General features: G+C 51.6%; 1 protein-coding gene across 4 annotated transcripts in view; it reads left to right on the top strand.

The window, feature by feature from the left end:
- The window catches only part of LOC142483677 (pregnancy-specific glycoprotein 22-like), a 223,071-nt gene that overhangs the window by 22,448 nt on the left and 182,019 nt on the right, over window positions 1-18,604 (top strand). For all 4 annotated transcript variants that reach the window (XM_075583692.1, XM_075583689.1, XM_075583690.1 and 1 more), the window contains exon 2: window positions 6,502-6,846. In XM_075583692.1, the coding sequence (XP_075439807.1) occupies window positions 6,502-6,846 (345 nt within the window). The remainder of the gene's footprint in view (window positions 1-6,501; window positions 6,847-18,604) is intronic.

Here is an 18,604-nt window from a genome sequence, read left to right on the forward strand (position 1 = left end):
TGGTGTTAGTGACGCTGCGGTGTTAGTGGTGTTAGTGGCGCTGCGGTGTTAGTGGCGCTGCGGTGTTAGTGGTGTTAGTGGCGCTGCGGTGTTAGTGGCGCTGCGGTGTTAGTTGTGCTGCGGTGTTAGTGGCGCTGCGTTGTTAGTGGTGTTAGTGGCGCTGCGTTGTTAGTGGCGCTGCAGTGTTAGTGGCGCTGCAGTGTTAGTGGCGCTGCGGTGTTAGTGGCGCTGCGGTGTTTAGTGGCGCTGCGGTGTTAGTGGCGCTGCGGTGTTAGTGGCGCTGCGGTGTTAGTGGCGCTGCGGTGTTAGTGGCGCTGCGGTGCTAGTGGCGCTGCGGTGTTAGTGGCGCTGCGGTGTTAGTGGTGCTGCGGCGTTAGTGGTGTTAGTGGTGTTAGTGGCGCTGCGGTGTTAGTGGTGTTAGTGGCGCTGCAGTGCTTTTGGCGCTGTGGTGTTAGTGGCGCTGCGGTGTTAGTGGTGTTAGTGGCGCTGCGTTGTTAGTGGCGCTGCGGTGTTAGTGACGCTGCAGTGTTAGTGGCGCTGCGGTGTTAGTGGCGCTGCGGTGTTTAGTGGCGCTGCGGTGTTAGTGGCGCTGCGGTGTTTAGTGGTGTTAGTGGCGCTGCGTTGTTAGTGGCGCTGCGGTGTTAGTGACGCTGCAGTGTTAGTGGCGCTGCGGTGTTAGTGGCGCTGCGGTGTTAGTGGTGTTAGTGGCGCTGCGTTGTTAGTGGCGCTGCGGTGTTAGTGACGCTGCAGTGTTAGTGGCGCTGCGGTGTTAGTGGCGCTGCGGTGTTTAGTGGCGCTGCGGTGTTAGTGGCGCTGCGGTGTTTAGTGGCGCTGCGGTGTTAGTGCCGCTGCGGTGTTAGTGGCGCTGCGGTGTTAGTGGCGCTGCGGTGCTAGTGGCGCTGCGGTGTTAGTGGCGCTGCGGTGTTAGTGGTGCTGCGGCGTTAGTGGTGTTAGTGGTGTTAGTGGCGCTGCGGTGTTAGTGGCGCTGCGGTGTTAGTGGCGCTGCGGTGTTAGTGGCGTTAGTGGTGTTAGTGGCGCTGCGGTGTTAGTGCCGCTGCGGTGCTAGTGGCGCTGCGGTGTTAGTGGCGCTGCGGTGTTAGTGCCGCTGCGGTGTTAGTGGCGCTGCGGTGTTAGTGGCGCTGCGGTGTTAGTGGCGCTGCGGTGTTAGTGGTGTTAGTGGCGCTGCGGTGTTAGTGGCGCTGCGGTGTTAGTGGCGCTGCGGTGTTAGTGGCGCTGCGGTGTTAGTGGCGCTGCGGTGTTAGTGGCGCTGCGGTGTTAGTGGCGCTGTGGTGTTAGTGGTGTTAGTGGCGCTTCGGTGTTAGTGGCGCTGCGGTGTTAGTGGCGCTGCGGTGTTAGTGGCGCTGCGGTGTTAGTGGCGCTGCGGTGTTAGTGGCGATGCGGTTTTAGTTGTGCTGCGGTGTTAGTTGCGCTGCGGTGTTAGTGGCGCTGCGGTGTTAGTGGCGCTGTGGTGTTAGTGGTGTTAGTTGCGCTGGGGTGTTAGTGGCGCTGCGGTGTTAGTGGCGCTGCGGTGTTAGTGGCGCTGCGGTGTTAGTGCCGCTGCGGCGTTAGTGGTGTTAGTGGCGCTGCGGTGTTAGTGGCGCTGCGGTGTTAGTGGCGCTGCGGTGTTAGTGGTGTTAGTGGCGCTGTGGTGTTACTGGCGCTGCGGTGTTAGTGGTGTTAGTGGCGATGCGGTGTTAGTGGAGCTGCAGTGTTAGTGGCGCTGCGGTGCTAGTGGCGCTGCGGTGCTAGTGGCGCTGCGGTGTTTAGCGGTGTTAGTGGCGCTGCGGTGTTAGTGGCGCTGCGGTGCTAGTGGCGCTGCGGTGTTTAGTGGTGTTAGTGGCGCTGCGGTGTTAGTGGCGCTGCGGTGTTAGTGGTGTTAGTGGCGCTGCGGTGTTAGTGGTGTTAGTGGTGTTAGTGGTGTTAGTGGCACTTCGGTGCTGGTGGCGCTGCGGTGTTAGTGGTGCTAGTGGCGCTGCAGTGTTAGTGGCGCTGCGGTGTTAGTGGCGCTGCGGTGTTAGTGGTGTTAGTGACGCTGCGGTGTTAGTGGTGTTAGTGGCGCTGCGGTGCTAGTGGCGCTGCGGTGCTAGTGGCGCTGCGGTGTTTAGTGGTGTTAGTGGCGCTGCAGTGTTAGTGGCGCTGCGGTGTTAGTGGTGTTAGTGGCGCTACGGTGTTAGTGGTGTTAGTGGCGCTGCGGTGCTAGTGGCGCTGCGGTGTTAGTGGTGCTAGTTGCGCTGCGGTGTTAGTGGCGCTGCGGTGTTAGTGGTGTTAGTGACGCTGCGGTGTTAGTGGTGTTAGTGGCGCTGCGGTGTTAGTGGCGCTGCGGTGTTAGTGGTGTTAGTGGCGCTGCAGTGTTAGTGGCGCTGCGGTGTTAGTTGTGCTGCGGTGTTAGTGGCGCTGCGTTGTTAGTGGTGTTAGTGGCGCTGCGTTGTTAGAGGCGCTGCAGTGTTAGTGGCGCTGCAGTGTTAGTGGCGCTGCGGTGTTAGTGGCGCTGTGGTGTTTAGTGGCGCTGCGGTGTTTAGTGGCGCTGCGGTGTTAGTGGCGCTGCGGTGTTAGTGGCGCTGCGGTGTTAGTGGCGCTGCGGTGCTAGTGGCGCTGCGGTGTTAGTGGCGCTGCGGTGTTAGTGGTGCTGCGGCGTTAGTGGTGTTAGTGGTGTTAGTGGCGCTGCGGTGTTAGTGGTGTTAGTGGCGCTGCAGTGCTTTTGGCGCTGTGGTGTTAGTGGCGCTGCGTTGTTAGTGGCGCTGCGGTGTTAGTGGCGCTGCGGTGTTAGTGGTGTTAGTGGCGCTGCGTTGTTAGTGGCGCTGCGGTGTTAGTGACGCTGCAGTGTTAGTGGCGCTGCGGTGTTAGTGGCGCTGCGGTGTTTAGTGGCGCTGCGGTGTTAGTGGCGCTGCGGTGTTTAGTGGCGCTGCGGTGTTAGTGCCGCTGCGGTGTTAGTGGCGCTGCGGTGTTAGTGGCGCTGCGGTGCTAGTGGCGCTGCGGTGTTAGTGGCGCTGCGGTGTTAGTGGTGCTGCGGCGTTAGTGGTGTTAGTGGTGTTAGTGGCGCTGCGGTGTTAGTGGCGCTGCGGTGTTAGTGGCGCTGCGGTGTTAGTGGCGTTAGTGGCGCTGCGGTGTTAGTGGCGCTGCGGTGTTAGTGGCGCTGCGGTGTTAGTGGCGCTGCGGTGTTAGTGGTGCTGCGGTGTTAGTGGTGTTAGTGGCGCTGCAGTGTTAGTGGCGCTGCGGTGTTAGTGGCGCTGCGGTGTTAGTGGAGCTGCGGTGTTAGTGGTGTTAGTGGCGCTGCGGTGTTGGTGGCGCTGCGGTGCTAGTGGCGCTGCGGTGTTAGTGGCGCTGCGGTGTTAGTGGCAGTAAGGTAGTGTTATACACTGTATAGTAGTGTTATACACAGTAATTTAGTGTTATACACTGTAAGGTAGTGTTATACACAGTTAGGTAGTCTTATACACAGTAAGGTAGTGCTATACTCAGTAAGGTAGTCTTATACACAGTAAGGTAGTGAGATATGCCCGCACTCTCTGTATTAGAGAGATATAAAGGAAAACCAGGGGAGCGAAAATACCTAAGAGAAAATAAATAAAACTACCATAGTGCAGTTAACGTTTAACAAAACACAATAATGGCTGAACTATCACTTAACATATGAGACACCCTACGAACATTAGTAAATGTCCGTCCATACAAATCCAAATAGAACAAATTGAAGAGCAAAATTAGGAGGTAGTATAAATCCAGAAGAGAAACACAGAGCCAAAAAATAAAATACCAAAAGCTTTTATCCAACACTGGTAAAAATTGAAGGCTTACAAGATTCCAAATTGCTTACAGCATTGGTGTAGGGATAAAGATGTTAGCCGAGTCGCGTTCTCGGGATCTCGTCACACCACCGCTGCGTCCACTGGTCTCCGTCCTGCACCTCTGCTCGCAGCCGATACGTCACTTCCGGTTCCTCCACCACTCAAAGTAGATGCCACAGGAACTCCAAAACAGATTCTCTTCCTCTAGATGATACACTGAGGGTTACGCTCTACGCGTTTCGCCGTTCAGAATGACGGCTTCGTCAGGAGTAGCTTTAACCCATAAGAGGATACTATATATACCCTCTTAACTACCATTGACCTTTCCTCCTATAGGTCAATGTGTAATGACATCTAAATTAAAGGGCAAACGGCTACTGTATATGGACCCTCCCCAACATAGAATCATCATGATACAGATTTTATACATTTCATTAAAAATAAAGCTTTATACAGTACATGTTAATTAAAATACAAATTTAACACCTGATCCTCCTTTACAACATAAGGAAAGGACCATTATTACTAGAAAAATATTAAAATTATAGATGTAATACATAAATTAAATATTACTAATCTATATTAAACATAAATACACAAATCACCAAGTATATCCCCTAGCTCATAAATAAATGAAATACAAGGAAGATGACGATTGATGAATCTCAAAAATAAGAGAAAATACAAAGTTAGTGAGAAATTCAATTTCAATTGCAGCAAACATTTACATAATCCATTAGGGAAATGCATCTTATCCATATTTTCATTCAAACTTTTGCATTAACCATTTGTACCTTATATACAATCCCCTATATATCCCATCAAATCAAGGACTCCATATAACAAGTAGCAAAAGTCTAAAGGAAAGCACTTAGTTCAAAGTCTACATTTAGACCCAAAGGTATAAGGGATTTCAACGTGAAAATCCAGAAACTTTGTGTTTTGTTCTATTTGGATTTGTATGGACGGACATTTACTAATGTTCGTAGCGTGTCTCATATGTTAATTGAGAGTTCAGCCATTATTGTGTTTTGTTAAACGTTAACTGCACTATGGTAGTTTTATTTATTTTCTCTTAGGTATTTTCGCTCCCCTGGTTTTTCCTTTATGCTTCTATTTTGGACCCTGAAACAGTCCTCCAAGGGGTTGAGTGTCTTATTTACCACCTTTTTGCATGGCACATTATTTTGAGTATTTATCACTTTAGATGTTCACATTCACTATTTAAAAGGTTGATAGAGTGTTAGAGCGCCATCTAGTGTTATTTTTGTATAGCTTTTGTGTGTTTTCCTTACAGCACCACTTGTTTAATATGGAGATATAAACCACTTGTTTAATATGGAGATATAAACCACTTGTTTAATATGGAAGATATAGAAATTGATAGCAACTGTTCCAATGTTTTTTCTAGAAGGCACACAAGGGTTGTGGACTTTAATAGTATCCTACAGTTAAATTTGGACTCTGACCCAATTGTAGAGGAGTCTAATACTTTGGAGGCTGAATTTGAAAAACTGGATAAGTTGTTTATGAAGACATTTTGGGATTACACATTTTTAGAACAATACATTCTTAGTGGTAGAATTCCAAGAGGTTTGAGACTCAAGAAGAATCCATCTATAGATCTTCAAGATGAGATTTTTCTTGAGAAATGGTACAATCTGCTAGAAAAATGTTCCCTGTATTAGAGAGGTGCCTGCGCTCCCTGTATTAGAGAGATGCCTGCGCTCTCTGTATTAGAGCGGTGCCTGCGCACTCTGTATTAGAGAGGTGCCTGCGCTCTCTGTATTAGAGAGATGCCTGCGCTCCCTGTGTTAGAGAGGTGCCTGCGCTCCCTGTATTAGAGAGGTGCCTGCGCTCTCTGTATTAGAGAGGTACCTGCGCTCCCTGTATTAGAAAGGTGCCTGCGCTCCCTGTATTAGAGAGGTGCCTGCGCTCCCTGTATTAGAGCGATGCCTGCACTCTCTGTATTAGAGAGGTGCCTGCGCTCTCTGTATTAGAGCGATGCCTGCGCTCCCTGTATTAGAGAGGTGCCTGCGCTCCCTGTATTAGAGAGATGCCTGCGCTCCCTGTATTAGAGAGGTGCCTGCGCTCCCTGTATTAGAGCGGTGCCTGCGCTCTCTGTATTACAGCGGTGCCTGCACTCCCTGTATTAGAGAGGTACCTGCGCTCCCTGTATTAGAAAGGTGCCTGCGCTCCCTGTATTAGAGAGGTGCCTGCGCTCCCTGTATTAGAGCGATGCCTGCACTCTCTGTATTAGAGAGGTGCCTGCGCTCCCTGTATTAGAGCGATGCCTGCGCTCCCTGTATTAGAGAGGTGCCTGCGCTCCCTGTATTAGAGAGGTGCCTGCGCTCCCTGTATTAGAGAGGTGCCTGCGCTCCCTGTATTAGAGCGATGCCTGCACTCTCTGTATTAGAGAGGTGCCTGCGCTCTCTGTATTAGAGCGATGCCTGCGCTCCCTGTATTAGAGAGGTGCCTGCGCTCCCTGTATTAGAGAGATGCCTGCGCTCCCTGTATTAGAGAGGTGCCTGCGCTCCCTGTATTAGAGCGGTGCCTGCGCTCTCTGTATTACAGCGGTGCCTGCACTCCCTGTATTAGAGAGGTGCCTGCGCTCCCTGTATTAGAGAGGTGCCTGCGCTCCCTGTATTAGAGAGGTGCCTGCGCTCTCTGTATTAGAGCGGTGCCCGCGCTCCTCACGCTCCTGTCTCTCTTGCAGGTCTCCTCAGTCTGTGGATGGAGGTGACCAGTGGATTCGTTATTCAGCTGATCCCTGAGAGTCCGGCGGTCGGACAGTCTGTCACCCTGAAGGTCACCGGGGTCACTGGGAGAATACTCCGGTTTGACTGGTATAAAGGGTCCGGCACAGACGCTCAGAACCAAATCCTCTTCTATCTCCTTAATGCTGTACCCTCAGAGAGACCGGGCCCGCTGTACCTCCCCCGGGCTCGGGGGCTGCGAGACGGCTCGTTACAGATCTCCAGCCTCGTTACTGCGGATCAGGGTCATTACACCGTGTGTTTAAGGACGGACAGTATACACGAAGCCTCCGTGTACCTGCCTGGTGAGTAATATAATACCCGGGTACTACCGGGAAGTTATATTCCTAATATATTCTGTCATGTAAAACTGAAAAGTGTGAGCCCTTGTGTGACGGAGACACACAGTTACAGTGTGTGACGGACACACACAGTTACAGTGTGTGACGGAGACACACAGTTACAGTGTGTGACGGAGACACAGTTACAGTGTGTGACGGAGACACACAGTTACAGTGTGTGACGGAGACACACAGTTACAGTGTGTGACGGAGACACACAGTTACAGTGTGTGACGGAGACACACAGTTACAGTGTGTGACGGAAACACACAGTTACAGTGTGTGACGGAGACACACAGTTACAGTGTGTGAGGGAGCGGCCTGTAGGCGAGGGCAGATACAGTAGACACACTGACAGAGGGTTCCACTTAACTATAAAGGTTTATTTGCCACCAAACAGCAACCAAAACATTGGGGCTTCTGCCCCTTTAAGGCAAAACACAAAATAATGAAATAAAATCCTATTCTCGTTAGGGAAACTAAGTACACCAGCAAGTCCCTAGCTAACGACGCTGGCCAACTAACCTGGTTCCCAGCCCAAAACATGCACTGGCATATGGAACAAAGTAACAGTGTCTGCCCAGAACAAATAAAGGGTTTTTGCTTATCTGTTAGTCCTTGTGTTTATCCTGGGTGTGTTCCCAGTTGGACCCCGCAGGCCTGCTTCTTTCAGTCCTAGGGTCCATAACAGCCAGACTCTCCCCGGCTGGGAGAACTTTCACTTCCTCTCTCTCTGTGGAGGGAAGCAGTCTCTGTGTCACTGACAGCTTCCTGTCTTTTATCCCTTTTACATCAGGAGTTGATTGGCCACACCTCCCTGCTCAGGTGTGAAATCTGACACCTGTGCAGTCTAGGAAGGGAGTTAACCTCTTCACTCCCTTACATACCTCCCCCCTCAGAGTGCAGCCCCGCACACACTCGGCCATTTGAACTCACTCCCCTTCTCGGGAAACAGCTCGGCCTCACAGGGAGTCTTTTGGACTCCTTTTCTTTTTTCTTGACTTCCAATCTGGATCCACCTTACGGCCGGGTCCATGGGCTTGGTTCTCCTTGGTGAGACTTCTTTTCCCCAGCACTTTTTTACTACAACCCGTCTCTATGGTTTTTTGTCCCAAGGCAGTTACCGTGCTTGCTAGGCCTGGAGAACAGTATTGCACCACCTCCTCTTCCCGGTCACTCCATATACTCAACACAGGAGAAGCGGATTCTACATCCGTTTCCATAGAATATCCTATCTTTTTAGCTTCATCAGATAAGGATTCTTCTGCTTTTGATTCTGCACTCATCCCTTTGTTTGTTGCCTGCTGGGTAGCTGAATGTTTAGCTAGTGCTTCCTCGGGCAATTTTAAACTTTGCACTCTCGTTTTGCAGTTGAGTGGTGTCCCCATCTCTCACTGTACCCTTGACTTCATGGGCATTAGTCTCTGTGGGATACAGATGCTGGGGCAAGGCCAATACCTTTTCCTGTACTGGAGACACCTGTACTGTACTGTTTGACAGAGCCTCACACTGTTTTAATTCTGTAACCTTTTTCTCCAACGTCATCTTTTCAGCCTCCAATATTTTAACTGTGGGCCGGAAAAAAATGTCAGACTCTTTCCCTCCCTTCAGTACTGTAATGTCATTTATCAATCTTTCAAGCTCTTTCACATCTAGGTTTTTCTGCAGATTTAATTCATCCGTGAGAGACCTCTCTGTTCCTTGAGTCCTTCCTGTAATTCTATCGCCATTTTTTCCATGGACTCCTTCTGTAACCGTGTCTCTTTTAGCACTGGAATCTCTTTCTCCAACTTCATCTTTATAGCAAATCGTAATATTGCAGCAGCATTGAAGATACACGTATAGGAATGTACAGCTTGCTTGGTTAGGAGGTAGGAATAATATCCCGACTGAACCCCTCTAGCAGCTTCTCCCATGTCCTGGTAGCAACCAATTAACTTTACTGGCATGAACACAATGGCGTAACCTCTCTCTTACTCTATCAGCAACAGGTGTCCCTCTTTGAGGAAGACACTATACTCTGCGTCGCGCAGGACGATCACCCCCCTCCTTCACCGGGTGATCCCACCCCGTGTCCAGTTCCCTCTTAGAATAATTCCCCCACCCTCAAGTGAGACAGTGAATGTATATGTATGTGACTGCGCAGCCACCGTGTCCTGAATGAATGATGATACAGTTAGTGCACTTAAAGTTTACCTGCCGGGCACTCCAGTACCCGGTCCTGCAACAGTCTTCACAAAGGATCGATGAGGGCCTAGATGACGTCACCCGTAGGTGTCCGGGGCGATCCCACCCAGACACGCAGCAACTTGGCAGCGGGGTCTGAGCCCAGACCTCCCGCCGAGTTAGAACTGTCCCGGTAGCGATCACGCAACAGTAAGGGAATCCGATACTTATCTATGGCCAGTCCCTAGCTCAGCTTCACACTACTGGGGCTCAGGGCCTAACTGGGCCAGGGGTATGAGGCCTAGGTAGGGGCGGAATGCCTCCCTACACCGGAGCTCCTTCTCCTTCCTCCTACAGCCAGCTCTGAACAACGTGCGTGCCCCTCCACCCCTTTTCCTCCCTTCCTAGCGCCTGATTGGTCCTTGCGTGTCACGGGGGGTCCGCGGGGCTGCTGGGACCCGTAGTTCCCTGGCCTCCCTCCTATCAGAGCTCTCTTCCTTCGCGGGCTTCTGCCACTATGCCCGCGTATGTGCAACCTCCTGCCAGGCCGGTCCTGCACCTGCGCCAACCTTAGCATGGCGGCGCCCTCTACGCGGAACCTCCGATATCGGAGCGTTCCCTAAGTGCAGCATTCTCCCAACCCACAACAACAAATGGTGGTAAAAGGGGGTACCGGCTATATCCTCCCCCTGTGGATTCCAACGTCCCCGCTTGGACGATATCTTTAAACTGGTACAACGTTTATATAATGAAAAATGCATAACATACGACAATCTCCCGATTCTAAATCAGATTGTACATTTCGCTAAACATCACAATCACTGATTTTACTCAATTGCGAGCCCACTGCTGAGCCTCATAGTTGGGTGCCCCAAACTGATCATATGACATCCTCATTGGAGGTTTCCCATTCCTTTGACTTCGCCTTAACTGTTGCTCGGTCACGCCCTCGGGAGAATGACTATCTTGGTCTTGAGGCTCAAGTTCTTCCCTTGAGTGGGTTACAGTCTCTAGATTATCATGACTTGGTACAAAGCATGGACTCAGCGGGTCCAGTGACGAACTTTCCGGAGCCACCCCATGGGGCGTGTGCTCCCCGAGCCCTTTACCCGTAGCTCCCCTGGGAGGTGCTCTCTGTTGAGGACCCCTTTTAGAGGTTCCCTCTTGTGGGTCTTCCTGAAAGACTGATCTCCCTGTCCCCGGCTCGTCTTCCTCCAATGTCATCTCCCCATCCAATGATGATGCAGGCCACTCCAAATCCCCATCCTCCACTCGGGGAATAGGGAGCAAATGATTTCGGTGCCATGTCTTCACCCGACCCTCCGAGTCCTTAATACGATAAACTGGAAGACCAGGCATCTGTGAGGCTACCTCGTACACTCCCTCCCTCCATCGGTCAGCCAATTTATGTTTCCCCGGTACTCCCAGATTACGGAGGAGCACGGCGTCGCCCGGTTTAATGTCTCTGTGTTTAACTTTATGATCATACCGCCGTTTATTCCCAGCGTTCAGCTTTTCGGTAGATTTCTCGGCCTGCAGGTAGGCCCGTTGCAGATACTCTTGCAGCCTCTGTACATATCGGAAATGAGTAGTATTATGCACCCCATCCGTGGAGACTCTCAACCGTATATCCACCGGCAGTCGGGCTTCTCGGCCAAACATTAGAAAGTACGGAGAGAACCCCGTGGAATCGTGTCGCGTGCAATTGTAAGCGTGCACTAGTGGTTCCACATGACGACTCCATTCAGTCTTTTCTACTCCCGTTAACGTGCCTAACATGTCCAGTAACGTGCGGTTGAATCGTTCCGACAGTGCATCCCCTTCGGGGTGATATGGGGTAGTTCGGGATTTAGCGATATGTAAGATTTTTAGTAGTTCTCTTATTAAGTTGCTTTCAAAGTCTCGCCCTTGATCGGAATGTAGTCGTTGGGGAAGCCCGTAATGCATGAAGTACTGTTCCCAGAGCACCTTGGCCACCGAAATGGCTTTTGGATCTTTCGTCGGGAAGGCCTGGGCGTATCTAGTGTAATGATCAGTGATGACCAGCACATTGCCGATGCCTCGGCTATCGGGTTCAATACATAGGAAGTCCATGCATACTAAGTCCATGGGCCCGGTGCTTTTTAAGTGGCCCATTGGGGCGGCACTGGTGGGCAATGTTTTCCGCTGAATGCACCGCACTGTCGACAGTGATGCTCTAATGCTTCTCTCATTTTTGGCCAGAAAAACCGATCTCTCACCAGTCCAAAGGTCTTGTCGACCCCCAGATGACCATGTTCATCGTGTAGGGCCCTCAGTACCAGGTACTGTAATCTTTTAGGTAGTACTAGTTGCCTCCTATTCGGTTGGTTATGGTACTCTACAACTCGTTATAGCAAATTGTCCCGTATTTAGAATTTGTCAGCTTCTCGCATCAATATACCTCCTACGTCGCCAGGAGAAAGTCTGAGGAGGGCCGGGCGATTTTTCCGGATAGCATAGCGAATGGCTCCCGCTACCGGATCTTGTTCTTGGTAGCGCACCATATCTTTCCAGGCTATGATCTTGTCGGGAGTGACGTGCATACCACTAGGGTCCCAATAGGCTTCCGGGATAGCGTTGGATGAACATCCTAGAGAGTCGGCCACCCTTAATTCAGAGAACGCCACTTGATCATTGACTATGGCAGCAGTACAACACAGAGCCCTTATCCCAGGCCCCGGGATTTCTTCCCATTTATCGTCATCGGGGGTTGCGGCCAGCCCCGGTCGTCTAGACAGGTCGTCAGCCCCAATGTTCAAGGGACCTGGTTTATATTTCAGGGTGAAATTGTAGTTGAAGAGGGCGGCCAGCCAGCGGTGTCCGGCCGCGTCAAGTTTGGCTTAGGTCATGATATAGGTGAGCGGATTGTTGTCGGTCCGCACATTGAACGACACCCCGTACAGGTAATCACAAAGCTTGTCTACGATGGCCCACCTGAGGGCCAAGAACTCGAGCTTGTGCACAAGGTAATTCTGTTCACTGATGGTATGACTGCAGCTGATATAAGCTACGGGTCGCAGCCCCTCTTGATACTTTTGATGTAACACCTCCCCTAATCTAGACTAGCATCCACATGTAATATATACGGTTGTTCGGGGTCTGCATAGGCCAATTTCGGGGGCCGCGGTCAAACTCTGTTTCAAGTCCACGAAGGCTTGCTCGCACTCCGTCGTCCATTTGTCCCCGAAGGGCTGTCGTGCAGGCGTGGCCTTCCGGACGGTGTCTTCCGGATATATTTTGAGAAGACCGTTAAGGGCTTTGGCCCGTCGGGAATATCCCTCCACAAACCTGCGATAGTATCCACAGAATCCCAGGAATGACCGCAACTCCACCACATTGTCAGGTCGGGGCCAATTTACGACGTCTTCTATTTTGGCGGGATCAGTGGCAATCCCCTCGGCGGACACTATGTGCCCCATGTAAGTTACCAATGTCCAGCAAAACCACCCCACACAGTTTACCTCCGTTAGTAGAAGCGCTCACCCTGGCCACGCATTCCCAGAACTACAGGAAATTGAAGGCCTTCTCTGGGACTCTGCCTGTACCCACGGGGGAAGATGGGATAGACCCCTGGAAGGAGCACACTCGGGGGGTGATGGAAGAATGGTCATGTACGGACGTCGTGAAACGTCAACGCCTCATGGAGTGCTTGAGACCCCCGGCGTCCACCCTGATCAGCATTCACCGAGAACAGCATCCCGACCCGATCTCTCGGATGATGATCGAATTCCTAGTCGAGGCCTATAGCGCGACCGAGGATGATGGGGCCTTGTGGGCCAAATACTATACCATCTACCAAAAAGATGGAGAAGACTTATCTGCCTATATCCACGGCGTGCAAATTTCATTAGGTCCCCTGCTACACCATAAGTACGTAACAGCCTCACAGATGGATGAATACCTCCGCAAACAATATCTACGGGGATCCAGTCCTAGTCATCCTATCGCGAACATGATCCGCGATAACCTCACTCGAGGGCCTCCCCCCTCGTTTATCAAACTGTTACAGCAAGTCAAAGAGCACGAGACGCATCTCATGCTTCACTCCCCAGAGAAGGCTAAGGCAGCCAGCAGCCCCAAACCCAAAGGGGGTACTGAGAAGAAGGAAGATCCCCCGGATAAACCTAGCCCTGAGCGGCCGAAGTACGCCGGACGAACCTCGCCTCCGTATAATCGCCAAATGCCATGATATGCGGTGTTTACGTGGCCAGCGGAGAAAACCCCGTCCCCAACCAAAGTGGCGAAGGGCCCGAAGACGAGAGTAACCGCGTGGGACCGGTAGCTCTGATACGGGTGCTAATAGATGGTATCTACTCCTAAGCTCTACTGGACACAGGATCTCAAGTGACCATCATATATCGAGGATTTTATGATCGACACCTCCAGAAGCGGCCCCTGAAGTCGGCAGAGCATATCAAAGTAAGAGGGCTAAGCAATGAAGACTACCCCATCAACGGCATAGTAACCGTGGGCCTGGAAATACAACAGCTCAATACTGGAAAGTCTCACCCCATGAATGTGGACGCTCTGGTGTGCCCAGAACCCAAAGACCCACCTAAGTACCCGATCATTCTAGGCACGAATGCGGACATTGTACAAGCCGTCTTCCGGGCCTACCTACAAGAAACCAATGAGTTGCCCATGTCCAGCCTACAACTGCAGCTTGTCCAGGCGAATCCGGATTTCCCTTTTAACCCTCGGAGGACTATGGACTGTTTGTCTGTGGCCGAGCGGGGCTGACCAGACTCTTACCAGGGGAGACACAGAGGGTGCCCGCCTGGTGCGCATACGCTGAACTGGTAAACGAGGAGCATCTCTTTTCCATAGAAAGCACGCCAGAAGAAGACGTCAGCCGAGGATACCGGCTGGTACCTGAATTCCGGGATTGGCCGACCGCCATTCCCCGTCGGATTTATGTGATGGTCCAGAATCTTTCTCCATTCCCCATGGCCATCGACGCGGGACAGAGAATAGGGAGAATTTATCCCGTCAGCTCGGTAGATGAGGCAGTGCAAGTAAATGCAACACGAGTGGAACGTCCCGGCGTGAAATTAGACTTCGACTTCGGCTCGTCCGGATTGTAAGAAGCATGGAAGGAGAGGCTGCGAGTTCAGCTGGAAGAGAGACGAGAAGTATTCTCTACCGGAGAGATGGATGTGGGGTGCAGTCGCAGTGCCCAACACACTATTCGGATGAGTGATACAAAGCCCTTAACGGAACGTTCCCGCCGGCTCGCTCCTAGAGACGTAGATGATGTACGGACCGTCCTTCAAGAGATGGAAGAAGCCGGAATCATCACGGAGTCCCGAAGCCCTTACGCTTCACCCATAGTAGTAGTGAGAAAGAAGAATGGGACCGTGAGGCTGTGTGTAGATTACCGGACACTGAACAATCGGACGGTGCCGGACCAGTATAATCTTCCCTGCATAGAGGAAATCCTGAACGCCCTCCATGGAAGCAAATGGTGCAGTGTACTGGACCTCCGGTCTGGCTACTACCAGGTACCCATGAGCCCTGAGGACCAAGAGAAAACGACGTTCATTTGTCCACTGGGGTTCTACCAATTCACCCGCATGCCCCAAAGTTTGTGTGGTGCCCCCGCCACCTTCCAGCGGTTAATGGAGAAGACTTTAGGTTACTTGAATCCCTGAGAGTGCCTAGTGTATTTGGACGACATCATAGTCTTCGGGCAAACCCTGGAGGAACACGAGGCCAGGCTCCTGAACGTGCTGGACCGAGTAGCTCAAGAAGGACTCAAGCTCTCCCTGGATAAATGCCGCTTCTGTAGGACATTGGTAACTTACATGGGGCACATAGTGTCCGCCGAGGGCATTGCCACTGATCCCGCCAAAATAGAAGCCGTCATAAATTGGCCCCGACCTGACAATGTGGTGGAGTTGCGGTCATTCCTGGGATTCTGCGGATACTATCGCAGGTTTGTGGAGGGATATTCCCGACGGGCCAAAGCCCTTAACGGTCTTCTCAAAATATATCCGGAAGACACCGGCCGGAAGGCCACGCCTGCACGACAGCCCTTCGGGGACAAATGGATGACAGAGTGCGAGCAAGCCTTTGTGGACCTGAAACAGAGTTTGACCGCGACCCCCGTATTGGCCTATGCAGACCCCGAACAACCGTATATACTACATGTGGATGCTAGCCTAGGCGGATTAGGGGTGGTGTTACATCAAAAGTATCCAGAAGGGCTGTGACCCGTGGCCTATATCAGCCACAGCCTTACAATCAGTGAACAGAACTACCCTGTGCACAAGCTCGAGTTCTTGGCCCTTAAGTGGGCCATTGTGGACAAACTTCATGATTAACTTTACGGGGTGTCGTTCGAGGTGCGTACTGACAACAATCCGCTCACCTATATCATGACCTCAGCCAAACTCGACGCGGCCGGACACCGCTGGCTGGCCGCCCTCTTCAACTACAACTTCACCCTGAAATATAAACCAGGTCCCTTGAACATTGGGGCTGACGCACTGTCTAGACGACCGGGGCTAGCCGCAACCCCACATGACGACCAATGGGAAGAAATCCCAGGGACCGGGATAAGGGCTCTGTGTTGTACTGCTGCCATAGTCAATGATCAAGTGGCGTTCTCTGAATTAAGGGTGGCCGACTCTCTAGGATGCTCATCCAACGCTATCCCAGAAGCCTATCGGGACCCTAGTGGTTTGCACGTTACTCCAGACAAGATCATAGCCTGGAAAGATATGGTGCGCTACCAAGAACGAGATCCGGTAGCGGGAGCCATTCGCTATGCTATCCGGCAAAACTGCCCTGCCCTCCTCAGACATTCTCCTGGCGACGTGGGAGGTATACTGATGCGAGAAGCCGATAAATTCGAAATACGGGACAATTTGCATTACCGAGTTGTAGAGTACCATAACCACCCGAATAGGAGGCAACTAGTACTACCTAAAAGATTACAGTACTTTGTGCTGAGGTCACTACACGATGAGCATGGTCATCTGGGGGCGACAAGACCTTTGGATCGGTGAGGGATCGGTTCTTGTGGCCAAAAATGAGAGGAGCAGTAGAGCATCACTGTCGACGGTGTGTGCGGTGTATCCAGCGGAAGACATTGCCCACCAGGGCCGCCACAATGGGCCACTTAAAAAGCACCGGGCCCATGGACTTAGTATGCATGGACTTCCTATGTATCGAACCAGATAGCAGAGGCATCGGCAATGTGCTGGTCATCACTGATCACTACACTAGATACTCCCAGGCCTTCCCGACGAAAGACCAAAACGCCATCACGGTTGCCAAGGTGCTCTGGGAAAAGTACTTCATGCATTAGGGACTTCCCCAACGACTACATTCCGATCAAGGTCGAGACTTTGAAAGCAAATTGATAAGAGAACTGTTAAAAATCTTACACATCGCTAAATCCCGAACTACCCCATATCACCCAGAAGGGGATGCACTGCCCGAACGATTCAACCACATGTTGCTGGACATGCTGGGCACGTTAACAGGAGTAGAAAAAGCTGAGTGGAGCCGCCATGTGGAAACATTAGTGCACGCTTACAATTGCACTCGACACGATTCCACTGGGTTTTCTCCATACTTTCTGATGTTTGGTCGAGAAGCCCGACTGCCGGTGGACATACGTTTGAGAGTCTCCACTGATGGGGTGCATAATACCACCCATTTCCGATATGTACAGAGACTTCAAGAGAATCTGCCACGGGCCTACCTGCAGGCCAAGAAATCTACAGAGAAGCTGAACGCAGGAAACAAACGGCGTTATGATCATAAAGTCAAACATAGAGACATTAGCCGGGAGACGCCATGCTTCTCCGTAATCTGGGAGTACCGGGGAAACATAAATTGGCTGACCGATGGAGAGAGGGAGTGTACGAGGTAGCATCACAGATGCTCGGTGTTCCGGTTTATCGTATTAAGGACTCGGAGGGTCGGGTGAAGACAAGGCACCGAAATCATTTGCTCCCTATTCCACAAGTCGAAGAGGGAGATTTGGAATGGCCTGCATCCTCATTGGATGGTGAGATGACACTGGGAGGGAACGATCCGGAGACCGGTAGCACAGTCCTACAGGAAGATCCACAAGAGGGAACCTCTCAAAGGGGCCCTCAACAGAGAGCACCTCCCGATGGAGCTACGGGTAAAGGGCTCGGGGAGCACACGCCCCCTGGGGTGTCTCCGGAAAATTCGTCATTGGACCCGCGGAGTTCATGCTTTGTACCGAGTAATGCTCATATAGAGACTGTAATACCCGCAAAGGAAGAACTTGAGCCTCAAGACCAAGATAGTCATTCTCCCGAGGGAGTGACTGAGCAACAGTTAAGGCGAAGCCAAAGGAATGGGCAACCTCCAATGAGGATGACATATGATCAGTTTGGGGCACCCCACTATGAGGCTCAGCAGTGGGCTCGCAATCGAGTAAAATCGGTGATCGTGATGTTTAGCGAAATGTACAATCTTATTTAGAAGGAGAGAATGTCGTATGTTATGCATTTTTCATTATATAAACGTTGTACCAGTTAGAAGGTATCATCCAAGCGGGGTCGTTGGATTCCACAGGGGGGGAGGATGTAGTCAGCTCCCCTCGGCCACTGTTGTTTTTGTTCTGGGGTGGGAGATTGCCGCAGTGCAGGGAACGCTCCGATATCAGAGGTTCCGCGTAGAGGGGGTAGGTAAATATTTTACCTTATGGCGGTTTATATAGATGTTTGTTGCTTGTCACTTATGAGGTGTTTGGTCTGAGGAAGAGACTTTTTCTCCAGAAACGTTACCTTGTTACGCTCTGATGAATTAATACACTTGGAAGTCTTTTGACACTGGGTTCATACCCCACATATCTTTAGCAGCGCCGCACCGTGCCTCCACCTGCTAGTGGACACCCCCATCTGGCCTTGATTCCTACATTTGAACTACGCTGGAAAGGAGGATATCATCTATACCAGACTGCATCATTACTGCTGTGCTGCCGCCTATACCATTTATATTTGCTGTGACTTCACTTCTTCTCAAATAATGCACTTCTTTTTACCAGCCTCATTATGTCGATGTAGCCAGGCTCCCCTCGGCCACTGTTGTCGTTGTTGTGGGGTGAGAGATTGCCGCAGTGCAGGGAACGCTCCAATATCGGAGGTTCCGCGTAGAGGGCGCCGCCATGTTGAAGGTTGGCGCAGGCGCAGGACCGGCAGGGCAGGAGGTTGCGCATGCGCTGGCATAGTGGCAAAAGCCCGCAAAGGAGGAGAGCTCTGATAGGGAGGGAGCCCAGGGAAATACAGGTCCCAGCAGCCCCGTGGAACCCCGTGAGGCGCGAGAACCAATCAGGCGGTAGAAAGGGGAGTTAACTGGGTCGAAGGGCGTGCACGTTGGTCAGAGCTAGCAGGAGGGGGAAGGAGACGGAGCTCTGGTGTAGGGGAGGCATTCAGCCTCTACCTAGGCCTTATACCCCAGGCCCAGTTAGGCCCTGAGCCCCAGTAGAGTGGAACAGAGGTAGGGACTGGCCCTAGATAGGTTCCGGTTCCCTTACTGTGTTACGTGATCG

The sequence above is a fragment of the Ascaphus truei genome, unplaced genomic scaffold, assembly GCF_040206685.1.
Source record: "Ascaphus truei isolate aAscTru1 unplaced genomic scaffold, aAscTru1.hap1 HAP1_SCAFFOLD_354, whole genome shotgun sequence".
In the NCBI taxonomy this organism is placed as follows: domain Eukaryota; kingdom Metazoa; phylum Chordata; class Amphibia; order Anura; family Ascaphidae; genus Ascaphus; species Ascaphus truei.